General features: G+C 38.2%; 1 protein-coding gene across 2 annotated transcripts in view; it reads right to left on the reverse strand.

Moving 5' to 3' along the window:
- elapor1 (endosome-lysosome associated apoptosis and autophagy regulator 1) overlaps positions 1-22,617 on the reverse strand; it is a 97,005-nt gene that overhangs the window by 20,412 nt on the left and 53,976 nt on the right. For both annotated transcript variants that reach the window (XM_062978415.1, XM_016993334.2), the window contains exons 4-12: positions 16,660-16,807; positions 15,174-15,254; positions 14,894-14,999; positions 14,564-14,713; positions 13,170-13,258; positions 5,107-5,284; positions 3,548-3,676; positions 2,075-2,165; positions 844-949 (exon numbers count right to left, since the gene is read on the reverse strand). In XM_062978415.1, the coding sequence (XP_062834485.1) occupies positions 844-949; positions 2,075-2,165; positions 3,548-3,676; positions 5,107-5,284; positions 13,170-13,258; positions 14,564-14,713; positions 14,894-14,999; positions 15,174-15,254; positions 16,660-16,807 (1,078 nt within the window). The remainder of the gene's footprint in view (positions 1-843; positions 950-2,074; positions 2,166-3,547; positions 3,677-5,106; positions 5,285-13,169; positions 13,259-14,563; positions 14,714-14,893; positions 15,000-15,173; positions 15,255-16,659; positions 16,808-22,617) is intronic.

Genomic DNA, 22,617 nt, shown 5'->3' on the forward strand with positions numbered 1-22,617 from the left:
AGTTTAAAATGCTGCCCCCACCTCCCAAAGTTGTGGCTGCCATGTGAACATTGTCCACAGGAGGTGAGCAAGGGGGCTGTTTGGGAGATGCAGCATGTTTGTTTTGCTGAGCACTTTCCTTCCTTTGCCCAGCTGTAACAGACATTTGCAGCAGTGTAAGTAAGAGGAGGAGCTAGTTCCGCATGCCACTTCACTTGGGCAGCAAATCTATCAGATGTTCTGCAAATGTCTGTTTTGTCTGAGGAAAATATGACAGTTTTTGGGGTAATGGGAACATAAAGCACACACACAGAGAAAGGCAAGCTGAATCTTCAAGGCAAGTGACATTGTAGGCATGCCTGGAGCTGTTCCCCCTCTTCTTCCTGTTTGCTGCATGTTTCTATCTTCTTCCTTTGCACAGGCAAAACAAAGATCCAGGAAGAATAAAAGAACCAGAGATTCTCAGGATAAGTGAAGTGCTTTCCCAATTCCCCCATGAGCGGCATCCATAACCCCTGACAAAATCTGAGAGATTACTACATACATATTTTTAATTGAATACATTTTTCTACATCCACTCTGTTCAGCTTCTGACTGGGGAGGAAAGTGGGGTTGGGTTGAGAGGAAAAAAGATATAGCATAAATTAATCAAGGAAGGAATGTACAGCTTTTCAGTTTAAAGTTCCAGAAATTATAAAGACATTTTTAAAATTGCCAGTCTTTCATGGATTGCAGAGAAGAAGGAATTTTATTCCTTTTGTAGGCTGTCTTGTCCTATGGCTGAGAGCTCAGAAACTCAAGCAGAGTAGATCAAAAGAAAACTTATCTACTTTAGATGGATAAGTTAATTGGAAAAAAACTCACCACCATGAAATAAAGCTCACAATTCATACTGCAGATAGTTTCAAAGACAAATGTTATTTGTGCTATCTTCTTATTTTCAGAATCCTCCATTACCGTTTGTGGAAGACTGTAAAAGGACAAGAAAACCCAGATGGCATTAACTGTTTGAAATATTAGTGAGAACTTAGCAGAGGACAGTGAAAGAGAGCAGGAATGCCTAAAGGTGGATGCACTCAGTTAGTGGTTCTCACTTCAGCGGTGAGAAATTAGAACATATTTGTGAAGGATATGTTTCAGGAATTTGCATGGATATGTGGAACTGTAGATAATAACAAACTCTAAATGAAGGATTTCTGGTGTAAGAATACAATAGAGTCACACTGGAACCTAACAGATGACACAAAAATGCCTAAAGAAAATATATGGTAATTTGTTGCATGTGGATAAAAGAAATTACAGATACCTGTTCTGCAGATATGGAGGTTGTACTGTATTCTAATTTGCAATACATTTGAAGAAGCTAAGGGTTCTTACTCAAAAAGAATTCAGTGCTTGACTATAGAGAGCATGTAGCAGCTATACACAGTTCATACACATAACAGGTTGTTACTATTGTGATATAGATGGTTGAGAAATATGTGCATAAGTAAACAACCATTCTTCTAAGCCTGCAGTGTAGAAACCAGTAATAAAAGGCTTAGGATATAGGAGAGTGCATTCCTAAAATTGACCTTCATGTCATCTCCATGTTGGCTGTTTGAGAGATAAGAAAGAGTATATTATGATCTAACCTGCCATTGTTCACTCTCTTGTAGAAGTATAAGTGTGATCCTGTATATAGTGTAGTGAAAAATGTAAATAAAGCTAAAGCCACTCTTCTGAACTGAAAGAAGGCTGTGGCTGATTTATTTGATGGGGTCAGCAGAGCAAGATAGCCTTGTGCTCAGAAAACAGATGTTTTCCTGTGTACTCAGAAAACATATTTTCCTAGGTCGCAAAGGGGAACTGTCGAGGAGATTTATGGAAACCTCAGTTTCCACACCACCATCAGTTACACAAAATAGGAATTCAATCCCTCATCTACTCTTTCAGTTGCTATGCATTACTGAGAATAATAAATTAAGAACTGTGGAATTATTGTAAGCACAACACTCTCACTGGAAGAAGAAACACTGCTGCGTGCAATATTTTACTGCACCTATTGCATTTTGACTGTATTGCCTTACCAACACCAACAATTGTGAATACTCACTTGAATCCATGAATCAACAATGTCAAAATCATGAAGTCATTGTCAGAAGCTCCTGCTGCTGTGTAGATGTAATCACCAGCCACTTCCCATCCTGAAAGAAGCAATCAAAATCTAACTATAGTTTCTTTTTAAAAAAGAGTATTTCTGAGCATGATTCTATCAGATCAAATAGGTACCATAATTCCTTAAACATGTACATTTCATCAAGGCTAGAACAGAATTTCATAAACGTTGAATGATGGCAGCTGCTGAAAGCAACAACTCTCTGTCTCTGTTTTATATGATCACATTGCTAGAATGTCAGCAAGATTTTTACCACAATGAGTGTTTCTTGACCTGTTCTATATTCACTTTTTAGGTACTCACATGGTTAGGAAAATTCACATGGTAGTAACAGTTTTGTAATATTATAAGTTATCAGGACAGTTGAACGAAGGGGACACAGAACTATTGTCTGTGGCAGACACTGAATGCAATTTCCAGCTTGATACCTGTATCACTTTCCAGAATGGCTTGTTAAGAAAATAACTTCTATTTTGACTAGGTGGTTTTTACACACATTCTTTTCCTATCCTTTCAGGTGAATTAAAATGCGCTGCTCTTAAAAATCTAATACTAAGTACTAAGTGAATTGATATTTTCATTGACAGTGCTTTCCGAGCAAGCCTAAAGCCCATAGTTATCCTTCCAGAAGAATAATTTCCCCCAGCAAACAGCTAGAGAAGATAAGAGAAAAATCACCTCTTGGGCTCTTAATCAGTTATTTACAATCACACAGAGGTTTATATTCCAACTTGAGCACATACTGATTAATATTTATGATTTTTTTTATTTGTAGAGCTTATGTAAGTCAACTTCTAAATACTTGCAATATTCAACTTCATCATATTGATTACTTTTCTATCCCTTCCTGTTTTTCTTCAAGGACTTTATAAGGCATTCACTATTTGGTTTTCCATTTTATTTTTATATCCATCTAGTAAGAAGTAAGTTGACTGGGAGATGGTTCTCATTATTGTGTCTTTCAAGTAGTTTCTGATTTAAGGTAATTGTATCATGGGGTTGTCTCAGCAGGATTTGATCAGAGGGAGTTAGCCTTTGCCTTCCTCTGAGGGTGAGAGTGTATAATTTGTCCAAGGCCACCCAGTGGGTTTCTATAGCTGAGCAGAAATTCAAACCCTGCAACCCAGAGTCGAATGTTCAAACTATTATACCACATTCTCAGAGAATGAGACTGAGAAATGGTGATTTTCTACCCAAATCCACTTTACACTCATTGCACCACATTGGTAATTAACAACTGATTCCAACAAGAAGAGCTAGTCAGCCCCACAGTTTAATTGCATGTGAGTAAACAGGCTGCATAATAAAAAAAAATGGAAAGGACTTTGCATATCATCAAAGAATGTAGTTGGCACACTAAAAAGTATATCCATTCCATATATGCTGTATAACAGTATGTCATGAAGGTACCTGTCATTTGCTTGTATTCAAAACTAATTCCACTGAGGACTGTTGTTTCCATGTTAGAGGGCAGAGTGTTCCACCATTTATATTCAAAACCTAGTGCTGGCTCAGTCCCGATAGGACAGTTAACACAACCTGGGAACAGAAGGAAATAGCATTATTAGATCTCAGTAGGAAATGCAGCTTCCTGAATGCATTCCCAACTCCTGAATGTAGTAAGTGATTATTCTCTAAATATTTGGAACAACAAAAGTCAAATCTAACTGGCATCATCAGTGAGCAGAGGCAAGGGGGACTGTAAGCCAAAATATCTGGAGCTTACCGGGTTGACAAAGACTGCCCTAGGAGAAAACTATTACTAAGTGGCTAGTAACATCCCTTCACATGTATCATGCTGAAATTCGTTTTGAAATACATGAATAAAAATATACTACAGAGACAACTTTAATAGTACAGCTTGAGAATCCCTTCTCCAAAATGCTTAGGATCAGTTGTGTTTTTTATTTCATATTTTTTAAAATACTTGCATAACTAGAAGATATAGTGGAGATGAAATTTATTTATGTTTCATATACATCCTACAATCATACTCTGAAGGTAATTTTATACAAATATTTTAATAATTTTGTACATGAAACAAAGTTTGTATATATTGAACCATCAGAAAGCAAAGGGGTCAATATCACAGTCATTCATGTGGCAGCTTTGAGAGTATTTTGGAATTCCAGATAAGAGATACTCAACTAATACCATAATATGTTTGAGTTCTCATGAAGAGTAGCTGAGTTTCTTCGCTCAATATTATGTGGTAAAGTGATTTAGTTTACCATATCTAAGGTACATTAGAAAAATTATATTCCTTTTCTAAAATTCAATAATGTTCCTGCTTTCACAAGAGTAGATCACCTTGTAGGTTGTGATTAAAAAATAGAAAGCAATTACATGGTGATTTTTTTTTTCATTTCCAAAATGGTTGGGTGCAGTCAAGTTCATGAAGAAACCAGTAGCACTCTCTGTACAACTCTATGAAATTCACACCAAAAAGAGGGCTCCATTCACCATTGCTTAAAATTAAGTGAGGTAAGTAGGGAGAAGAAACCAGTGTAAATCATGAATTGGCTACAACAACTTTTCAGGCATTTCAGGCTATACTGGCTATGCTAATATGACTGATGGCAATTGTAGTCCCACACCCACCCCAAAATCTGAAGGATCACAGCTGCCTCTCTTTAGTCGAAATAGATCAAGCAGCAATTTTCCTGGTGCTCTTTTCAGTCCCATTACTCTGCTGCCACTGATAAAAAATATAGATAATTAGAATTAATGATGAAGAAACCAAAGAGTGGGAACAAAGCTCGCACAAACAGGACTAGACTTGTTTTTTATAACTTCTGAGTCCAGAAGGCACAATTAAAATAGAGGCTTTAAATCCCAAGTCTCTGCTGCTTAGGGAGTGCATTGCACTGATAATTGTAGAGATCCCTACCAGTTTCAGAATTTTTAAGGAACATAATTCATGTAATAACTTTTGCCAGACTCAAAAGGTAACAATGGAATAGCATTACCAGACCCATTCGAATAAGTTCCATATGGGCAGGGCTCACAGGAACTGGTATTTGTCTTGAAAAATCCAGGGTTGCAAGGCGGACACACAGTTTTTATGCCCGACGGGGGCAATTTGACAGCCTTTGGAAGATCTTCATTACAGATCTTTGGCTCAGCCCATTTGTACATTAGCTGAGTCTGTGAAGACAAAGTGATATAAAGCTATTAATACCAAATGTTTCAACAACACATTAGAGTGCAAAAAGATCGATTCCCCTATATCAGATATCAGATTTGGCTGGATATCAAGCAGAACCAAGCCTCATAAGACTTATTTGTGTGCTTTTCAAAACTGAAATAGAACTAAAGTTAAACCTGCACAAAGACTTATTGTCAATTAAGCTTTGAACTGGCTGGATTTGTACCATGCTGGGAGAAAGGCAGGATATATTTTATTTTATTTAATAATTTACTTTGCTTATACCATGCCCCCTTTCCCTCATTGAGGGACTCAGAGTAGCTAACTGCTGGCGATATAAATAAAATGAATAAAATAATTGGCAAGATAGTATATCATGACAGATGAAGGAAGGAGGGTTGATAAGTGCATTTTCTAAATACAGAACACGTTTTACTAGTCTTTTCCATTACTGTGCTTTGGAGACAAGGATAAATGCAATTCCTTATTTGCTCAGCTGTTAACTGTTCTTTGCAGCAGAAAGTGAACAGTACAGTACTTGCAAATCTCTGAAGCTCTTGTTCTGTGCCAGAACCTGTCTTCAATTTTTTTGGGACATGATTTCAATTATTCCTTCCCAAACAATAAACTAACTATTCTCTGTGAACTTTCTTTATGCCACAAGACCTTTCTTTTATATATATATAGCAATCCTTTATCTATGCCAATTTAAGCAGGCAGTTAAACCATTATTTTCCTCTAGGAAGAAAGAATGCATCTCATTTCCTGTTGTCCTTCTTCATGTTCATACATATGTTTTAATTATTATAATCAGAAAAGGAGATAGATATTGTAAACGGAAGTGCCTAACATCCCGAAGGCACTAAATTATCTCTGATCTTGGAAGCTCAGCAAAGTCAGGCCTGTTTCATACTGGGAAGGGGAACTGCCAAGGAATACCATGTGCCTCAGGCTGAATTTCAGAGCAAGGAAACCCACCTCTGACTATTTTTTCTTTAAAGAAAAAACATAATTCATAGGGTCACCATAGGTTGATAGGCAGTTTGAAGGCAAATGTACATACACATACACAAGCAGCAAAACAAAGCCAAGAGAGCTACATTCATTGGCATTTGATCATCACCACAAACAACAAAGCTACAACCGTAAGTATTTTTATGCCATTATCATTATCTCACAGATTTTTTTCTGGAAATTCCTTTGTTGATAATTCCTGTTTATTTTCCCTTGAAAATGTAGGCTTATTTCTTTAATTCATATCATACATTTTCATGTGCACACAAACTCCTTATTGTCTTCCTCCTGAGTTAGAACAATTTAAGTTGAAGCAGGAATTTAAGCCAGTACATCATTACTTTTAGGAAAGCTAATTATTTGGGATTCTAGAACCTTGTAGAATAAATAAACATAACAACAACAACAACAACAACAACAACAACAACAACATGTAAAACTGTGGTCAGCAAAGAATACACTCAAAGGGTCAGAAAAATTCTCAAAAGCAAGCTCAATGGAGGCAACACCATCAAGGCCATAAACACCTGGGCCATACCTGTCATAAGATATACTGCTGGTATTATAAATTGGATGCAGATAGAACTGGACAATTTGGACAGAAAAACAAAACTCATGACTATTCATCATTCACTTCATCCTCGCAGTGATGTTGACCGGCTATATCTGCCTAGAAGATCTGGTGGCAGAGGACTCTTACAAGTAAAACAAGCAGTCAAAGAAGAAGAACATGCTCTGGCAGAATATGTAAAGGAAAGTGAAGAACCTGCTTTGATTGAAGTAAAAAATCAGAAACTCCTCAAAGCACAGCAGACAAAAAATCAGTACAAGAAAACTGCACTACGAACTAGAGCTGACAGCTGGCACAACGAAGTATTGCATGGGCAGTTCCTTGACAAAATTCAAGGAAAGGTTGATAAGAAGAAGACCTGGCTATGGCTCACGAATGGGACCCTGAAGAAGGAGACAGAAGGCCTGATTCTTGCAGCCCAGGAGTAAGCCATCAGAAAAAATGCAATTAAGGCCAAGATCAAAAAATCAGCCAGTGACCCAAAATGCAGACTGTGCAAGGAAGCTGATGAAACTATCGATCATATCATCAGCTGCTGTAAGAAAATCACACAGGCAGACTACAAACAGGGGCACAACTATGTGTCCCAAATGGTTCATTGGAACTTATGCCACAAGTACCACCTACCAGCAATAAAGAACTTGTGGGATCACAAACCTGCAAAGGTAATGGAAAATGAACACACAAAAATACTGTGGGACTTCCAAATCCAGACTGACAAAGTTTTGGAACACAACACACCAGACCTCATGGCTGTGGAAAACAAAAAAGTTTGGATTATTGATGTCGCCATACCAGGTGACAGTCGCATTGATGAAAAACAACAGGAAAAACTCAGCCGTTATCAGGACCTCAAGATCGAACTGCAAAGTCTCTGGCATAAACCAGTACAGGTGGTCCCAGTGGTAATCGACACACAGGATGCCGTGCCAAAATATCTCAGCCGGCATTTGGAAACAATAAACATTAACAAAATTACCATCTATCAACTGCAAAAGGCCACCTTACTGGGATCTGCACGCATCATCCGAAAATACATCACACAGTCCTAAACACTTAGGAAGTGTTCGACTTGTGATTTTGTAATACGAAATCCAGCATATAGATCTCGTTTCCTGTGTCATTTTTTATTGTTGTTATTATTTGAGAAAAGGTTACAGTTAAATATACATATTCTATACATTTCCCCCTCTTTTATTTACATTCACCCATGTCCTCCCCTCCTCCAGAGCCATCTCTTCTTCTGTAGTCCCACCAAAAGTTCAATTCTTCATTTGGAGGTAAATTCCCGTCTTCTTTTTTCCAATAATTTTTCTAGAAATTTTCTCCAAATACCTTTGAAGTCATTTTTCCCCCATAATCCCTTCTTTACTTTTAAATTTGAAGTTAGCTTGTCATTCAGTGCCATTCTCCAAACTTCTTTATACCATTCACTAATTTGTATTTTCATTTCTCCTTTCCAATATTTTTCAATTAGTAATCTAGCTGCTGTTAATAGCATATCTATTAAATTTTTTCCCTCTTATCTTTCTCATCGTGTTTTTTAATTAAAAGTAATATTTCCACTGGATTTCTTCTAATTTTTATATTCATAATATTTTCTATTTCCCTTATAACCAATTCCCAAAAATCTTTTACATGTTTACAATTCCACCACATATGCATGTAGGTTCCAATTTCCTGGCACCCCCACCAGCATTTTTCATTATTGTTTTTATTCATCATATTTAATCTCCTCTGTGTTAAATATCACCTCCAAATTAGTTTACAATAATTTTCTTTTATTCTAATTGACATGTTTTTAATTGTCTTGTTTTCCATATCTTCTCCCATTCTTTTTCCGTTATCTTTGTTCCTACTTTCTCCTCCCATGATTCTCTTAATGTTAATCTTGTCTTTTTTCCTATGTCTTTAATTAATATTTTATATATTTTACTTGTTGTTCCTTTTAATGGCTCACTATTTTCTCTTTTTAATGCTTTTATTATTAATTCTTCAAACTGCATCATTTGCTTTCCAGTTTTATTTCGGGCCCACCAGTTTTCATTCCATTTTTCTAATTGAATCCAATGAAACCAAGAAATGTTTATACCTCTCAATTCTTCTCTCATTTTTACCTTTTCCATGTTTTGTTCTATCCAATTTCCCACCCTTTTTAATTCCCTTTTTTCTAATTCTTTATCTAGCGTTCCTTTTAGTTCCTTTGGGAAATCTTTTTCCATTATTATCAGTGTTAAAACTGAATTCTTATTGATTAACTGCCCTTTATATTTGCTCCATATTTCCATTATATTTCTTAATATATATTTCCAATTTGTTTTATCTCTTTCTTTGAGATTTCCTTAGAGAATATGTTATCCTTTCTCCACTCAATTGCCTTATTCCCTAATGCCATCCATTCCAAACGTTCTCCGCCCATCATCTTCTCTACTACATATCTTAATTGGTTTGCCTCATAATATTTTTTTATATTCAGAAGGCCCAGTCCTCCTTCTTTTTGGGGTTTGTACCAAAGTTGTTTGTTTAATCTGTTCTTTTTACCATTATTGCAATATTTGTTTATCATTTGTTGCCATTTATTTGTTTCCTTTTCTGAAATCATTAATGGTGTAATTCTGAACAAGAAATTTATTTTGGGTAAGACTTTCATTTTTTTTACTAAGGCTATTCTGCCGAACCATGATAATCGTAGATTGTTATAATCCTTTAACTTCCCCTCCATATCTTTTCCTAATTCTTCTAGTTTTTCCTTTCTATAGATTTTAGATCTTTGGTTATGGTTATTCCAAGGTATTTTATATTTTCTTTTATGCATATTCTCATTTCTTTTATATCCATTTGGTTTTTAAACTCCTCTTCCTCCTGCTTGGTATAATTAAATAATATTGCTTCTGATTTATTCCAATTTATCTTCAATCCGGGCGCCCATTCAAATTCTGTTAAATGTTTCTTAATTATTTCCATTTTCTTCAGTATCTCCTTAATTGTTATCAATGTGTCGTCCGCAAATAAGCTATTTTTTCCTAACTTTGTTCCTATGCCTTCTAGTTCCTTGTCTTTTCTTATTACATTAGCCAGTAATTCCATTACCATTGCAAATACTATAGGCGACATAGGGCATCCTTGCCTTGTGCCTCGTGTTATTTTTATCTCTCCTGTGTCATACTATGTCTTTGTGTCAATGATGATGATGATAATAATAATAATAATTATCATCATCCTAATTATCATAATAATAATAATAATAATTTCAATAACAGCTGGAAAGTCACATGATTTCCATACAACTTAAATTGTAATAGGAGCCCCGGTGGCAAAGTGTGTTAAAGTACTGAGCTGCAGACCGAAATGTCCCAGGTTCAAGCCCCGGGAGCGGCATGAGCGGCCGCTGTTAGCTCCAGCTCCTGCCAATCTAGCAGTTCGAAAACATGCCAATGTGAGTAGATCAATAGGTACCACTCTGGCGGGAAGGTAACGGCGTTCCTGCAGTCATACCGGCCACATGACCTTGGAGGTGTCTACAGACAACGCCGGCTCTTCGGCTTAGAAATGGAGATGAGCACCACACCCCAGAGTCAGACATGACTGGACTTAACGATAGGGAAAACCTTTACCTTTACCTTTAAATTGTTCTAACTCAAGAGGAAGGCAATAAGGAGTCTGTGTGCACATGAGAACATATGATGTGAATTAAAGAAATAAGCCTAAATTTTCAAGGGAAAATAAACAGGAATTATTAACAAAGGAACTTCCAGGAAAAAAAATCTGTGAGATAATAATAATAATAATAATAATAATAATAATAATAATAATAATAATAATTTCAATAATAGCTGGAAAGTCACATTATTTCCATACTTGTTTTGGAGTCATGCACAGTGGTTATTTCTTAAACAGTTTGAACTGCTGATTTTCTAAAGTAATTCATTATGTTACTATTATACTCAGCCTGGAAAATGCCAGCATCAGTGCTTCTGAAAAGGGCAACTTGCCTCTTAATTTATCATTGCCACTCATATTTATATAAGTTATGTGGAGTAGATTTTTTTTTGTTTTTTGTCTTTTTAACTGTTGGACAAATGTTTCCCATGTTTCTCAGAGTAGCACAAGGCTTCATGTGCCGCTGCCTCCAAGTTCTGATGCTGAAATTCAGGTCACTGTACTCAGCAATGTGAGCTGCTTCTGCCCGCCACAGGGAGTTCAGGTGGCTCCCAGTAACATTTATGATAGTTGCTACAGTGTGGCTTCTTAAATAACATAATTTCAGCATTGGAATGGGTGCTGTTCAGGCCAATTTGTCAGCTGTTAACTATGCAGAACTCTCACCCTTAGTTTAAATGAAAGTCAGCATAATGAATAATTAATACAGTCTATTCCTCATCACAGCAAGAGGACTCGTGTTAATGTTGTTCTTCCACTGCCACCTCATTCAAAAAATGAACAAATTATTAGGGGTAACAGTGTTGCTTTGAATGTGTTATGTTTAGGCCCTGTCACTCCTTAGCACAACAACATCATTTCTTTCAGATGCTGGACTATGCCACATGCTTCTGTTGAGGCTGGCAGCCTTACTGAAGATCTCCAGAACACCACCACAGAGATCATGTGACTGAAGAAAGCAATGGTGAAGCTGAGAATTTTGCAGAATTGTCTCTTGACATGGTGAGGAGAAATAAGGGACGGACAGTGACAGTACATCTTTTTTGTATGCAAGTGGATTCTAAATCCAGCCCTTGGTCTCTCCAAGTTCACCTGTCTTAAACCACAGTGAGCCACTAACAATACAGGTAAAGAATATTGAGATAGAAGGGCTAATGATCTACTATAGTAGGAAAAAAGCTTCTAATATCCATCCCAAGGTTGAGGTGCTTATATTATAAACTAATCCTGTGCTGCTCTTCTTCATGTGTGCAAAAAGCATTGTGAGGATATTCCAGTAGGAGAAAAAATGGTTAGCTTCACCCATGTCAGCTGATGGGACAACAATCAAAAGTCAGGAATAGAATAAATCTGTCCCTCCCTCTCCACCTTCTGTTTCTTAATGTAATTGCAGGGTTTGGGTCAAGTGTTTCAGTCTGTTAACATTTTTAAATCCCTCTTTATAAAGCAAGGGTTGGGGAGTTTGACTTTTGAGTCTGCTTTCTTACTCAATTCATTGGTGCAAAATGAGCACTGCAGGGGGAAAGGGGACAGTTCAAAGCAGTTGCATGTTAGACTACACAGCAGCTTCCTGCTGCACTCAGTCCAAAAGATGTGAAACACAGCAGGGTGAAGAGGTTCAGAAGAAACGTGCTCTCATCTCTCTTCCCTCCCATCTCAGTTGACCTTGAGAACTGCATGTGGGCTGCTTGACTGAGAGAAAGATTTCCCCTCTCAGCAACACAATTTCTTACTGCTTCTCATCTCCACAGGTGAAAGAAGAAGTATTTGTATCCTTGCTATTACTGATGCTTGGAGTCAGTTCAATCTCTCTAGAGTTCTAAGAACTAGCAGTCCCCAATTTCATTAAAATTATTCTGTTTCTTTCAAGCTACAATCAGGTTACACATTAAAAAATGTCTGTCAAAGGCCAGTTAAATCCTGTATTGTAGTACCTGATTCACCTGTTGGGTACTATAGGTGAGTCATTCTGAAAACTGTCAACGTCACAAAGCAATGAATTAATGGAGTCTTAATGCCACTGCTTGCCAAAAACCCAAAGCAGCCCTGTTTTTGTGAACAAAATGCATTCATTTTAAAGGACATGCCAACCATCTGCAAACATTGATCATTAAAAGTGCTCTTAAAAAAAGCAAAGAGGCATTGCTTGCCATGTGTTTTGGGTTGTAAAGAAAAGAAGATAAAAATGATGATGACTGGTTTGTCCTTATGTGATTAACCATTTTTCTGGTGTCAAAATACTTTCCTGCCTGTAGTATTAAAGATTACGAACTGCTCTTCTGCTCTTTCTTTCAGTAGTAAGAAAAGAGGGAAATAGTACATGAAGATACAGCTAGAGGAAAGTGGCTGTGCCATGTTCTCCCCTCCTTTCCACTTTAAAGATAAAAAGAACTGGGCATAACAACTCTTTGACAAACAGAACCACCCTGGAATAACAGGAAAGGGGTACACTTTAATTTTGAAAATAGATCACCATATGGTGGTGCTATAGGTACAAAAGCATTAGTCATCAAGGAATGCAGAATGCTTCTAAGCAGGTACAAAGGTATTGCACTTCAAAAACCTAAATAAGAACCTAGAAAAATCCCACTGTTAACATGTCACCATTGTAATGAGAATGAACTAAAGAAGCTGCATACCTCTCCATTTGTATCACATGCTGTATGAGTATAAAAGTAATCCTTATCTGTACAGGCTGGGCGTGGCTTGCATAATGAAGAACCTGGTTCTTTATTGCAGAAAGAAACAATGGTTATAGTCACATAGAATGAAAAAAAAACACAGAAACAACTAAGTAGAAAGCTGTTTTAAAGATATGTGTATGTACATATACATGCATGCACACACAATCCTCTTTTCCAGTGCCAATATTTGCTCTTCTAGAAACAGTTGAGTTCTACAAATAATGTCTTATATTTGCTTAAGGCACTTGGTTCTGATAGAAACAAAGTCTAAGTTTTTGTATAATTATCCTATGTAATAGGAGCAGGCAATTACCAGTCTTAAGCATGTTTCCCTTAAACGTGTCCTTCTCCCCAAGTTGAGTCCTGAAGTCATGGGGAGGAGGGAGCAAGCTTGTTTTCTGCTGCCCAGGAGACTAGGATGCAGAACAATGGCTTCAAACTACAGGAAAGGAGATTTCACCTGAACATCAGGAAGAACTTCCCTACTGTGAGAGCATTTCAGCAGTGGAACTCTCTCCCCTGGACTGTGGTGGAGGCTCCTTCTTTAGAGGCTTTTAAGCAGAGGCTGGATGGCCATCTGTCAGGGGTGCTTTGAATGCGATTTCCTGCTTCTTGACAGGGGGTTGGACTGGATGGCCCGTGAGGTCTCTTCCAACTCTACTATTCTACGATTCTATGATTCTATGAGAAGGAACCACTCAGGAGCAAGTAGCTCACTATTAATCTTCCCAGTGCTTTCTAGTATTCTAACAAATTGCATCAAACAACACATTTTGCCCATTATAATTACCCCAATTTAGGATAAAGTGGCACCAGAGTTTTCAAATTTGTGGATTTTTTTTCAAATTTGAAAATTTAAAAATTCCAATATATGTGCACACTATTATAGAACCTTTTTGACAGAATTGGCTGGTTGTTACCAAGAGCTTTTGGAGAGTTCTTAGGGAAAATCTCCACCTTGGAAGAACTAAGCCTGGATAGGTTCCTCTGCCATTACTAATAACCATGTATGCCAGGTTTGCGCTTCCATTACCCACTTCTCTAAACTTTTCCAGGTTACCAAGGAAAGGGGGAAATGAAAGATGAGGACTGTCTCTAAATTTACAGGACACTATAATGAGCATGTAAAGTTTCTGAGAATGCTCATACTCTTTGTTGATGAAAATATGACTTTCTTTGACAGAGAACAGAAGAAATTGGGTTTAAAGTAAACTTGAACAACAGTATAGTGAAATGAAGTTGTCAAATTTTCAAACAGCTAGGGATGTGGGACACTTTACTTATTAAAGTTGGGGAATCAATATCTTTTATAGTGTTTAGATAATCAGTGGAAACATCTAAAATGTTACCTGAATACATTGCTGGTTCACATTGCTGGCAGGCAGTTGCTCCCTTGCTAGAGAAGGAGTTTGCTGGACACTGTCGGCAGGATGAGGAACCCAATTTGGATGTGTAGGAGCCTGCTTTACAAGGAAAGCATTCTGAAGTATACGCTACTCCTAAGGAAGACAAGAAGAAAATATGTGTGGAGGGGAGGGGTTGAAAAGATAGACTGGACTGCAGTGAATAAAACAGTATTTTGGCCCCTAGCAATACTGTAGAGGCAACAGGCACTGTGGCAAATAACTACACTGCATGTGCCAACCCAAAAAACAAAAAACAACAACAAAAAAACCAACCTGTAATTGCAATGTTCCTCACCAACACGGGCTTGGGAGTTTTGGACCACACAGAAAAGGCTGTTGTTCTCCAATATAAGGCATTATTGCCACGATTCAGCTTTACCTGCAAATATTAAACTCAAAGTTACAATATTGAAATGGTGTACTATTTGCGATTTTGAGACTGTTTAAAAGAATGTACAGATTTTCTACAAAGCATTAACAACCATTGGTCTACAAGAATAATTATTATTATTACAAGCATCATGACCATCTATGAATTAACTTCTTCACTTACACTGTGCACCTCCCACCCTTTCTCTGTGGTCGTCATCCATCGTGATTCCTCTACTGTGGGCTGGCACTGATCATTCTGAATCTGCAACAAATGAAAATCTAGAATAAGGAAAGTAATTGACTGGATTTACTTAAGATATCAACCAAAAGGTTAATAGCCATGTCCCACCTTCTGCAGGTGGAAGAAAAACCCTTTGTATGAGCCAAATTTAATAACGCAGAAAGAATGCCTTATCAATGAAAACATGAAGGATAAAATGTGATAAGTTTATTTGGGCTCCTACAAAGTGAATTCTAGGACAAATGCTCTAGTGAGTTAGAGCATCTTATTAGAATTGTAACAAATACTTTGAATCATTTTATGTTCATTTAATGCACTAGCTCACCACTTCCTTAAAACCAAGTAAAATACAGTAAAATCAGTAAAATACAGTAGAAACACCTCTGTAAACAAAATAATCACAAAATACTTGAGTATTGTTAAGTCAACTACAAAGCAATTTAAAGACAGTAATGTTGTATGAGTTCTGTCAACCTAAATTCAGGTGCAAATGTTGTCTGTCAGGAGTGCCTTGACAGTGTTTTTCCTGCCTGGTAGGGGTTGGATTGGATGGCTCATGTGGTCTCTTCCAACTCTATGATTCAATTCTATGAAGTCTTTTGGTTGTCATTATAGTGAATAGGGAAGAAAAGCTGCCCCAAAAAATTATGGTTTTTTTAAACACACATTATCTTTGGAATGTAAGGAAATTACTATTATATATTAAGAAGGAATGCAAAAAACTATTCCTATCAAAATGAATTGGCCAAGAACTATACTAGAAAGAATGGCGCAGTAGACAGGTAAAGAAGCTACTGTGTGTCATTAAATTACAGTTGGCCCTCTCAATTTGCTGTGATTATGGGCATAATACCTCCACAAAAGTGAGAAAATATTTTTTTTTACCTGAGAGAACATCTCTCTAGGAATCTTCAGATTCTCCAATATGACTCTATGGTGAATTTTGGTTGGAAGTTGACCATATAACTATTCTGGAGGTACTACAAAAGTTTAGAGAAGTCTTCTCTCTTAAAATCTTTAGGTCTTCCAGCATGATTATACAGTTAACCTCTGGCGGAACCTGACCATAGCTTCTACAAGAAGCTGAGGGGCATAGAGATTTCTAGAAAGAACATATTCAAATCTGTGAATAATCAAATTTGCAAAAGTTAAACCCTGCAAATATGGACAGCTGACTGGAAACATGAATATCTATTGCCTTTCAGTATCAGTTTTAAATCTCAGAAATCCTTCCCCTCAGCTTTGAAAATGAACTTTATTTTTTTCTTACATAGTCTAAGATGGCCTCTTAGTCAATGTATGAAAAAAATAAAGTTCACTTTATTTATGTATATGATTACATATGCAGAGGTGATAATTTTTGTAAGATCGTACATTTTCAACAGCATACAGTAATACAAATCGAGACAAGTTGTGGGAAACATACAAAGAACTCAAAGACGATGCTGCTGTCTGAGTAGATGTACTCAAAGGAGACGGTGCCAGATTGTTTGAGATTAACTGCATACATCAGAGTGGCAGTGCACTCATCTGTGTTGGAGGCAATGTAATCTCCCTTAGGAGTCCATGTTGACCTGGAACAGAGCAGAGAAAGAATCTCAGCAGTTAAGAATACCACTCCACAGTTCAAGAAAAGAGGTACTTTCAAGATGTTACAAGGGAGTCACATTAACAGCTGGCATGAAAAAGCTAAAAGCATATATGCTAGACATTATCCCTCCAATGAAACAATAGCTGTAATATTTATAAAGAATTCATTCCGTCTTCTAAGCAAAATGCAGAAGTCGCAGAAGCAATCTGATTCTTTGATTAAACTGTGCCAGGTTAGAGTTGATCTGAAGATCAAGAGCAATTAAAGAAGGCAGATGCTCTTAGCTAAGTCATGCTATCAGAGTATACGGAAATACTCACATCTGTTGTACCAAAACGGTCAGCAACCCAGTACACATTCTGGATATTACTCATTTACTATATGCTAGGGATCTATAATGAGTAAATCATTTATCATGCAAACATTTTTTTTCTTCTCCATACGACTCTCTTCTCAGAGGCTCAGAAAAACATAGTCATCCCCTGACTGCAGTCACCCCAAGACCTGAAACTCCCAGAAACTTGGCCTCAAAAGGTGCAATTTGCCAAGGGCAATATGATAAGGCGGCTCTCTGACTACTGAACCACATCATATGATCACAAACCTTACTAAAATATACGAGTGGAAAGTGACTCTGCTGCACAGGTAAAAGTTGAGAATTTTGTGAAATTCCTAGTAAACACATTCTTATCAAGAAAAAGAAACAGCTCTAAGCATGCTGCCAGATTCAGACATTACTGCTTCTGTCTCTTCAGTAGAGAGACACTACAAAAGTTGTTTCTCCTCTTTTTCTGGGAAACGCATGAAAGTCTTCCATCTACAAAACCTACCATGGGCATGCTCTCTGAAGCTTGTGCTTCCTATATCTATGGCACAGAATCACTGCCCAAAGGGAAGGCCTGAAATCAGTTGTGTAACTCCATGGTTCTGGATTCTTCCCAGTACTTGCCTTCTCAATTTGGTAGTTTCAGTCATCTCCAGCTAAATCTCATCTCTGTTACCCTTCTAGCACAATTTGATCTGCTGTGTCCTAAAATCCCTAATGATCTTTCATGAGTCAGAGTGTAGTAGTTAAGTGTCAAGCTCTCTGCCTTCTTTTCCACCACACAGGCCAGTTTGGACATGATGTTGGGACAACTTTTTGCATCATCATGGAGGAAAACAATCATAGTACAAATGTTGCAGGCCACCGCAGAACAATCCATGCTTTTTTGTCCTGAGTATGCTGTGGCACAGCTCCCTGGACCTTCTTCTCATAAATTGTCCCCCCACTAAACATCTGCACAAAACACCCATTTACTCTCCCTCTTAATGAGTTTGTGTTTATAAGTCTTTGAAGTTGTGAGATCAACTATATAGCTCTACCTCAAACCAAATCATTCGCTCATTTCTTCTTAGCAGTGTCCCCTCCTCCTCAAACCATGTGCTCAACCAGAGCTCACAAGTCCAGGGAAAAAAGCTCACAAGCAAACTTCCAAACAGAGTCCACAAGACTGTGAAGACAATGAACAACATTTTAATAGGTTGGTAGAAATGTGACAATGTTTGTGAGGTCCTCATTGTTATTTAATTCTGCTCGCTTCTCATGTATCCTGCTGTAACGAAGTGTGAATTTTAGTTTACAGATGCCATGTTTAACTGTGTTTTTAAAAAGGTTAATATTTCAGTTACTCTGCACCATGAGTTGGTTGCCATGGAGAAGGGGGCGGAGCCAACTGGGTTAGCTGAAGAGAGAGCAGAATTTGGAGGGAAACTCAGTCAGTCAGTCAGTCAGTCAGTGTCTGTGGTCAGCGAACCACAGGGAAGTCCAATTCTCAGTTGGAGGATGAGGGTCGCTCAAATGTGGGATTTTGAGTCAATTCTAAAATAAGTTTGATGACTTATTTTAGGTAGTCTGGGCTCTGTTGAAGCTCAGGGAAGGCTGATCCTAAGTTAGGGGATCAGGGATAAAATAAGTTTGGTAGCTTATTTTAAGGTAGTCTGTTAGTGGAGAAAGAACTGACGTTTTAAGAAGTTTGGAACACCTCAATATAACTTTGCAACTGTTCAGTAATGTGCCTCAAACAAGAAGAAAAGTTATTGTAACCATTAAGCTGTGCCTGAATAAACTTGTTATTGTTCTCTCAAACATCTCAGTCTGTCATATATACACACATCAAGAATAAAGAAGAAAAAAGAAAAATAAAAGTCTCCTCTCTAAGTAGCCAGTGGCTAAATCTTCTAATGGTGGTGGCAAGAGTTGATAATCCCCCTAACATTTGGTGGCAGCATTATAAAGACATTTGGTGGCAGCTTTTAAATAAAAATATCTTTATATTGGTGGCAGCGGATATATAATATAAATATAATTAATTAATAGAAAATCCTCCACATCTCCGCAATCAGTGTCAGAGGTGGGATTTTTGAAAAGATTTCCCCCTTTCTGACATCTCCACACCTGCCTTACTTATATACATGTCTGCTTTTCCCCAAACTAGGCAATCATTGGGTTGTTGTATGTTTTCCGGGCTGTATGGCCATGTTCTAGAAGTATTCTCTCCTGACGTTTCGCCCACATCTATGGCAGGCCTCCTCAGAGGTTGTGAGGTATGAAGAAACTAAGCATGGAAGGTTTATATATATCTGTGGGAAGTCCAGGGTGAGGGAAGAACTCTTGTCAGTTGGAGGCCAGCGTAAATGTTGCAGATAATCACCCTCATTTGCATTGAATGGCTACATCTACTAGCTACTTTCTGCCTGGGGGCATTCTTTGTTAACTGCCCCTAGTTCCCATGTCTCAGAGTGTTGCTTCTTATTTTCTGTTCTGATTTTTGAGGTTTTTAATACTAGTAGCCAGATTTTGTTCATTTTCATGGTTTCCTCCTTTCTGTTGAAGTTGTCCACATGTTTGTGAATTTCAATGGCTTCTCTGTGTAGGCTGACATGATAGTTGTTGGAGTGGTCAAGCATTTCTGTATTCTCAAAAAAATACTGTGCCCAGGTTGGTTCATCAGGTGATCTGCTATGGCTGATTTCTCTGGTTGAGTTAGTCTGGAGCCTTTCATGTTCTTTGACTCGTGTTTGGGCGCTGCGTATGGTGGTCCCTGCCATTTCTAGATGTTCTGGTCATCCGCAAACCCAATCAACAATTGGGCCACAAAGTTTACAGAAAACCTACACACAAAGATAGATACCTTCATAAAAACTCCAACCATCACCCAAGTCAAAAAAGAAGCACAATCAAAGCCCTGACAGACCGTGCACAAAGAATCTGTGAACCTCACCTCCTCCAAGGTGAACTAAGCCACCTAAACTGGGCTCTACAGGCCAATGGATACTCTGCCACAGACATCAGAAGAGCTGCAAGGCCAAGAACAAGCCATGAGAGTCAAAACAAAGATTCACCCAGAGGAAAGGTGTTCTTACCATACATCAAGGGAACCACTGACCGCATAAGCAAACTGATGAAGAAGCACAACCTACAAACCATCTACAGACCCACAAGGAAAATCCAACAAATGCTACGGTCAGCGAAGGACAAGAGGGATCCTCTCACCTCTGCAGGAGTCTACCGTATACCATGCAGCTGTGGACAAATCTACATAGGGACCACCAAATGCAGCGCCCATACAAGAGTCAAAGAACGTGAAAGGCACTGCAGACTAACTCACCCAGAGAAACAACTTCAACAGAAAGGAGGAAACCATGAAAATGAACAAAATCTGGCTACCAGTATTAAAAATAACTCAAAAATCAGAACAGTAAATAAGAAGCAACACTCTGAGACATGGGAACTAGGGGTAGTTAACAAAGAATGCCCCCAGGCAGAAAGTAGCTAGTAGATGTAGCCATTCAATGCAAATTGGGGTGATTATCAGCAACATTTACCCTGGCCTCCAACTGACAAGAGTTTTTCCCTCACCCTGGACTTCCCACAGATATATAAACCTTCCTTGCTTAGTTTCTCCATACCTCACAACCTCTGTGGATGCCTGCCATAGATTTGGGCGAAACGTCAGGAGAGAATACTTCTAGAACATGGCCATACAACCCGGAAAACATACAACAACCCTGTGATCCCGGCCATGAAAGCCTTTGACAATACATAGGCAATCACTTTGATCCCCCAAATAACATTCCTCGTTTCATCAAAAATACCTTGCTTTCTAACCAGCCTTCCATTCCTTCCCAAGTCATTATAGTTAGTTTAAAAATGCACACAAGGTTGGCTTTACTTTGAAGCATCAGAAGTTTAGATAAATCTCCCAAGTGCATAATATAAGCCAGCCACATATTTTGGAATTTCATGAACATTTATGAAAACCAAAAGAAATGTGTTCTATTTATTTGCAATAAGAGCAACTCATAACTTTCAGACAAACACACACACAATGGCAGCAACTATGCCATCTCTGGTCTGCCATCTCCACTGAGTGGAAAGTTCTCCTGAATCGAAGACAAAGTGGCAGATCTAGACAACTCTTAATGAGACAAATTCGCAATGGTAATCTGCCGCTCTGTTCCCATGCACAGACTTAGAAGTTTGATGAATAATTTAAGTGATATGAGAAGTAGGTTACATTTGCAAGTTGCACAAACACTTCACAGCACCAGGTTGTTGAGTTTTTCCTCCAAAAGTTCCTCTCTAAAGTCTGTCTCTTGTCTGATTAGTCTGAGCTCATTTTTCCTCAGCATCAAAATGATCAAAGCACCAGGAAGGAAAAACAAGGTGGCAGTATTAGACTCCAGTAGGTAACCGTTAGAGTCTGATGGATAGGACAAAGAGCCCATCTTTGACTAGAGTTAACTTATTGCACACTTTAAAATCACAAGCTCACAAAATATTCACATCACACCAGTATTAGGCTTAACTGCTACAACTGGGATTAAACCATAGGCAGACAAGAGCAGAATAGAAACTGCTAAAATCCATGTTGGCTGAGTTCGGGCAGCAGGAGCGGACCATGCATCATAATGAGCCTCCAGTCCACAGACCAAAAAATGTGCCCAACCACTGTCAGTTTTGTTAAGGCGGTCAGTTGTTTTGTGTTCCAGCTTCTTGGCTTGATTGTGTTCAGTTCAATCCAACTGTAAGAAGCATTGGCTAGGATCAATAATAATACTGGAGCAGCTGCCTGGGTGGGCGCAAACATGGCAAGTGGGTTAGTGGGGTGCAGTTTTAAATAATGATAATAATTATTAGATTAATATGATCAGTGATTACCACCATCCCTTTTCCATGCTTCGACACTAGCACAAAATAACGTCAGAGTAGAATCAAACAAATAAGGATGTGCTCCTGCCGATGTCATGTACAGGAATCAGAATGTTGAAGTAATTTGTTATTGAAAACAGCTGCTACCTGTTTCAACATAACTTTTAAGGTAAGTGGAGGGCTGGGAAACATGCACTGATGCTGGTGTTTGGACTCCAATGAGGTGTACAATAAAGGTAATGGTTTCCCGTTGACATTAAGTCTAGTCATGTCCAACTCTGAGGGTTGGTGCTCATCTCCATTTCTAAGCCAAAGAGCCGGCCTTGTACATAGACACCTCCAAGATCATGTGGCCGACATGACTGCATGAAGAGCCACTACCTTCCCACCGAAGCAGTACCTATTGATCTACTGACATTTACATGTTTTTGAACTGCTAGGTTGGCATAAACTGGAGCTCACCCCATCCACAGATTCGAGCTGCAAGTTCTGCAGCTTAGCAGTTCAGCCCACTGAGCCACCACAGCCCCTTAATGAAGAGTATGTTTACATATTATTTGTACAGGGCAGGGGAAGTGTCACCTTACCTTGTATATAAG

Source organism: Anolis carolinensis, chromosome 4 (assembly GCF_035594765.1).
Source record: "Anolis carolinensis isolate JA03-04 chromosome 4, rAnoCar3.1.pri, whole genome shotgun sequence".
NCBI classification, from domain to species: Eukaryota; Metazoa; Chordata; class Lepidosauria; order Squamata; family Dactyloidae; genus Anolis; species Anolis carolinensis.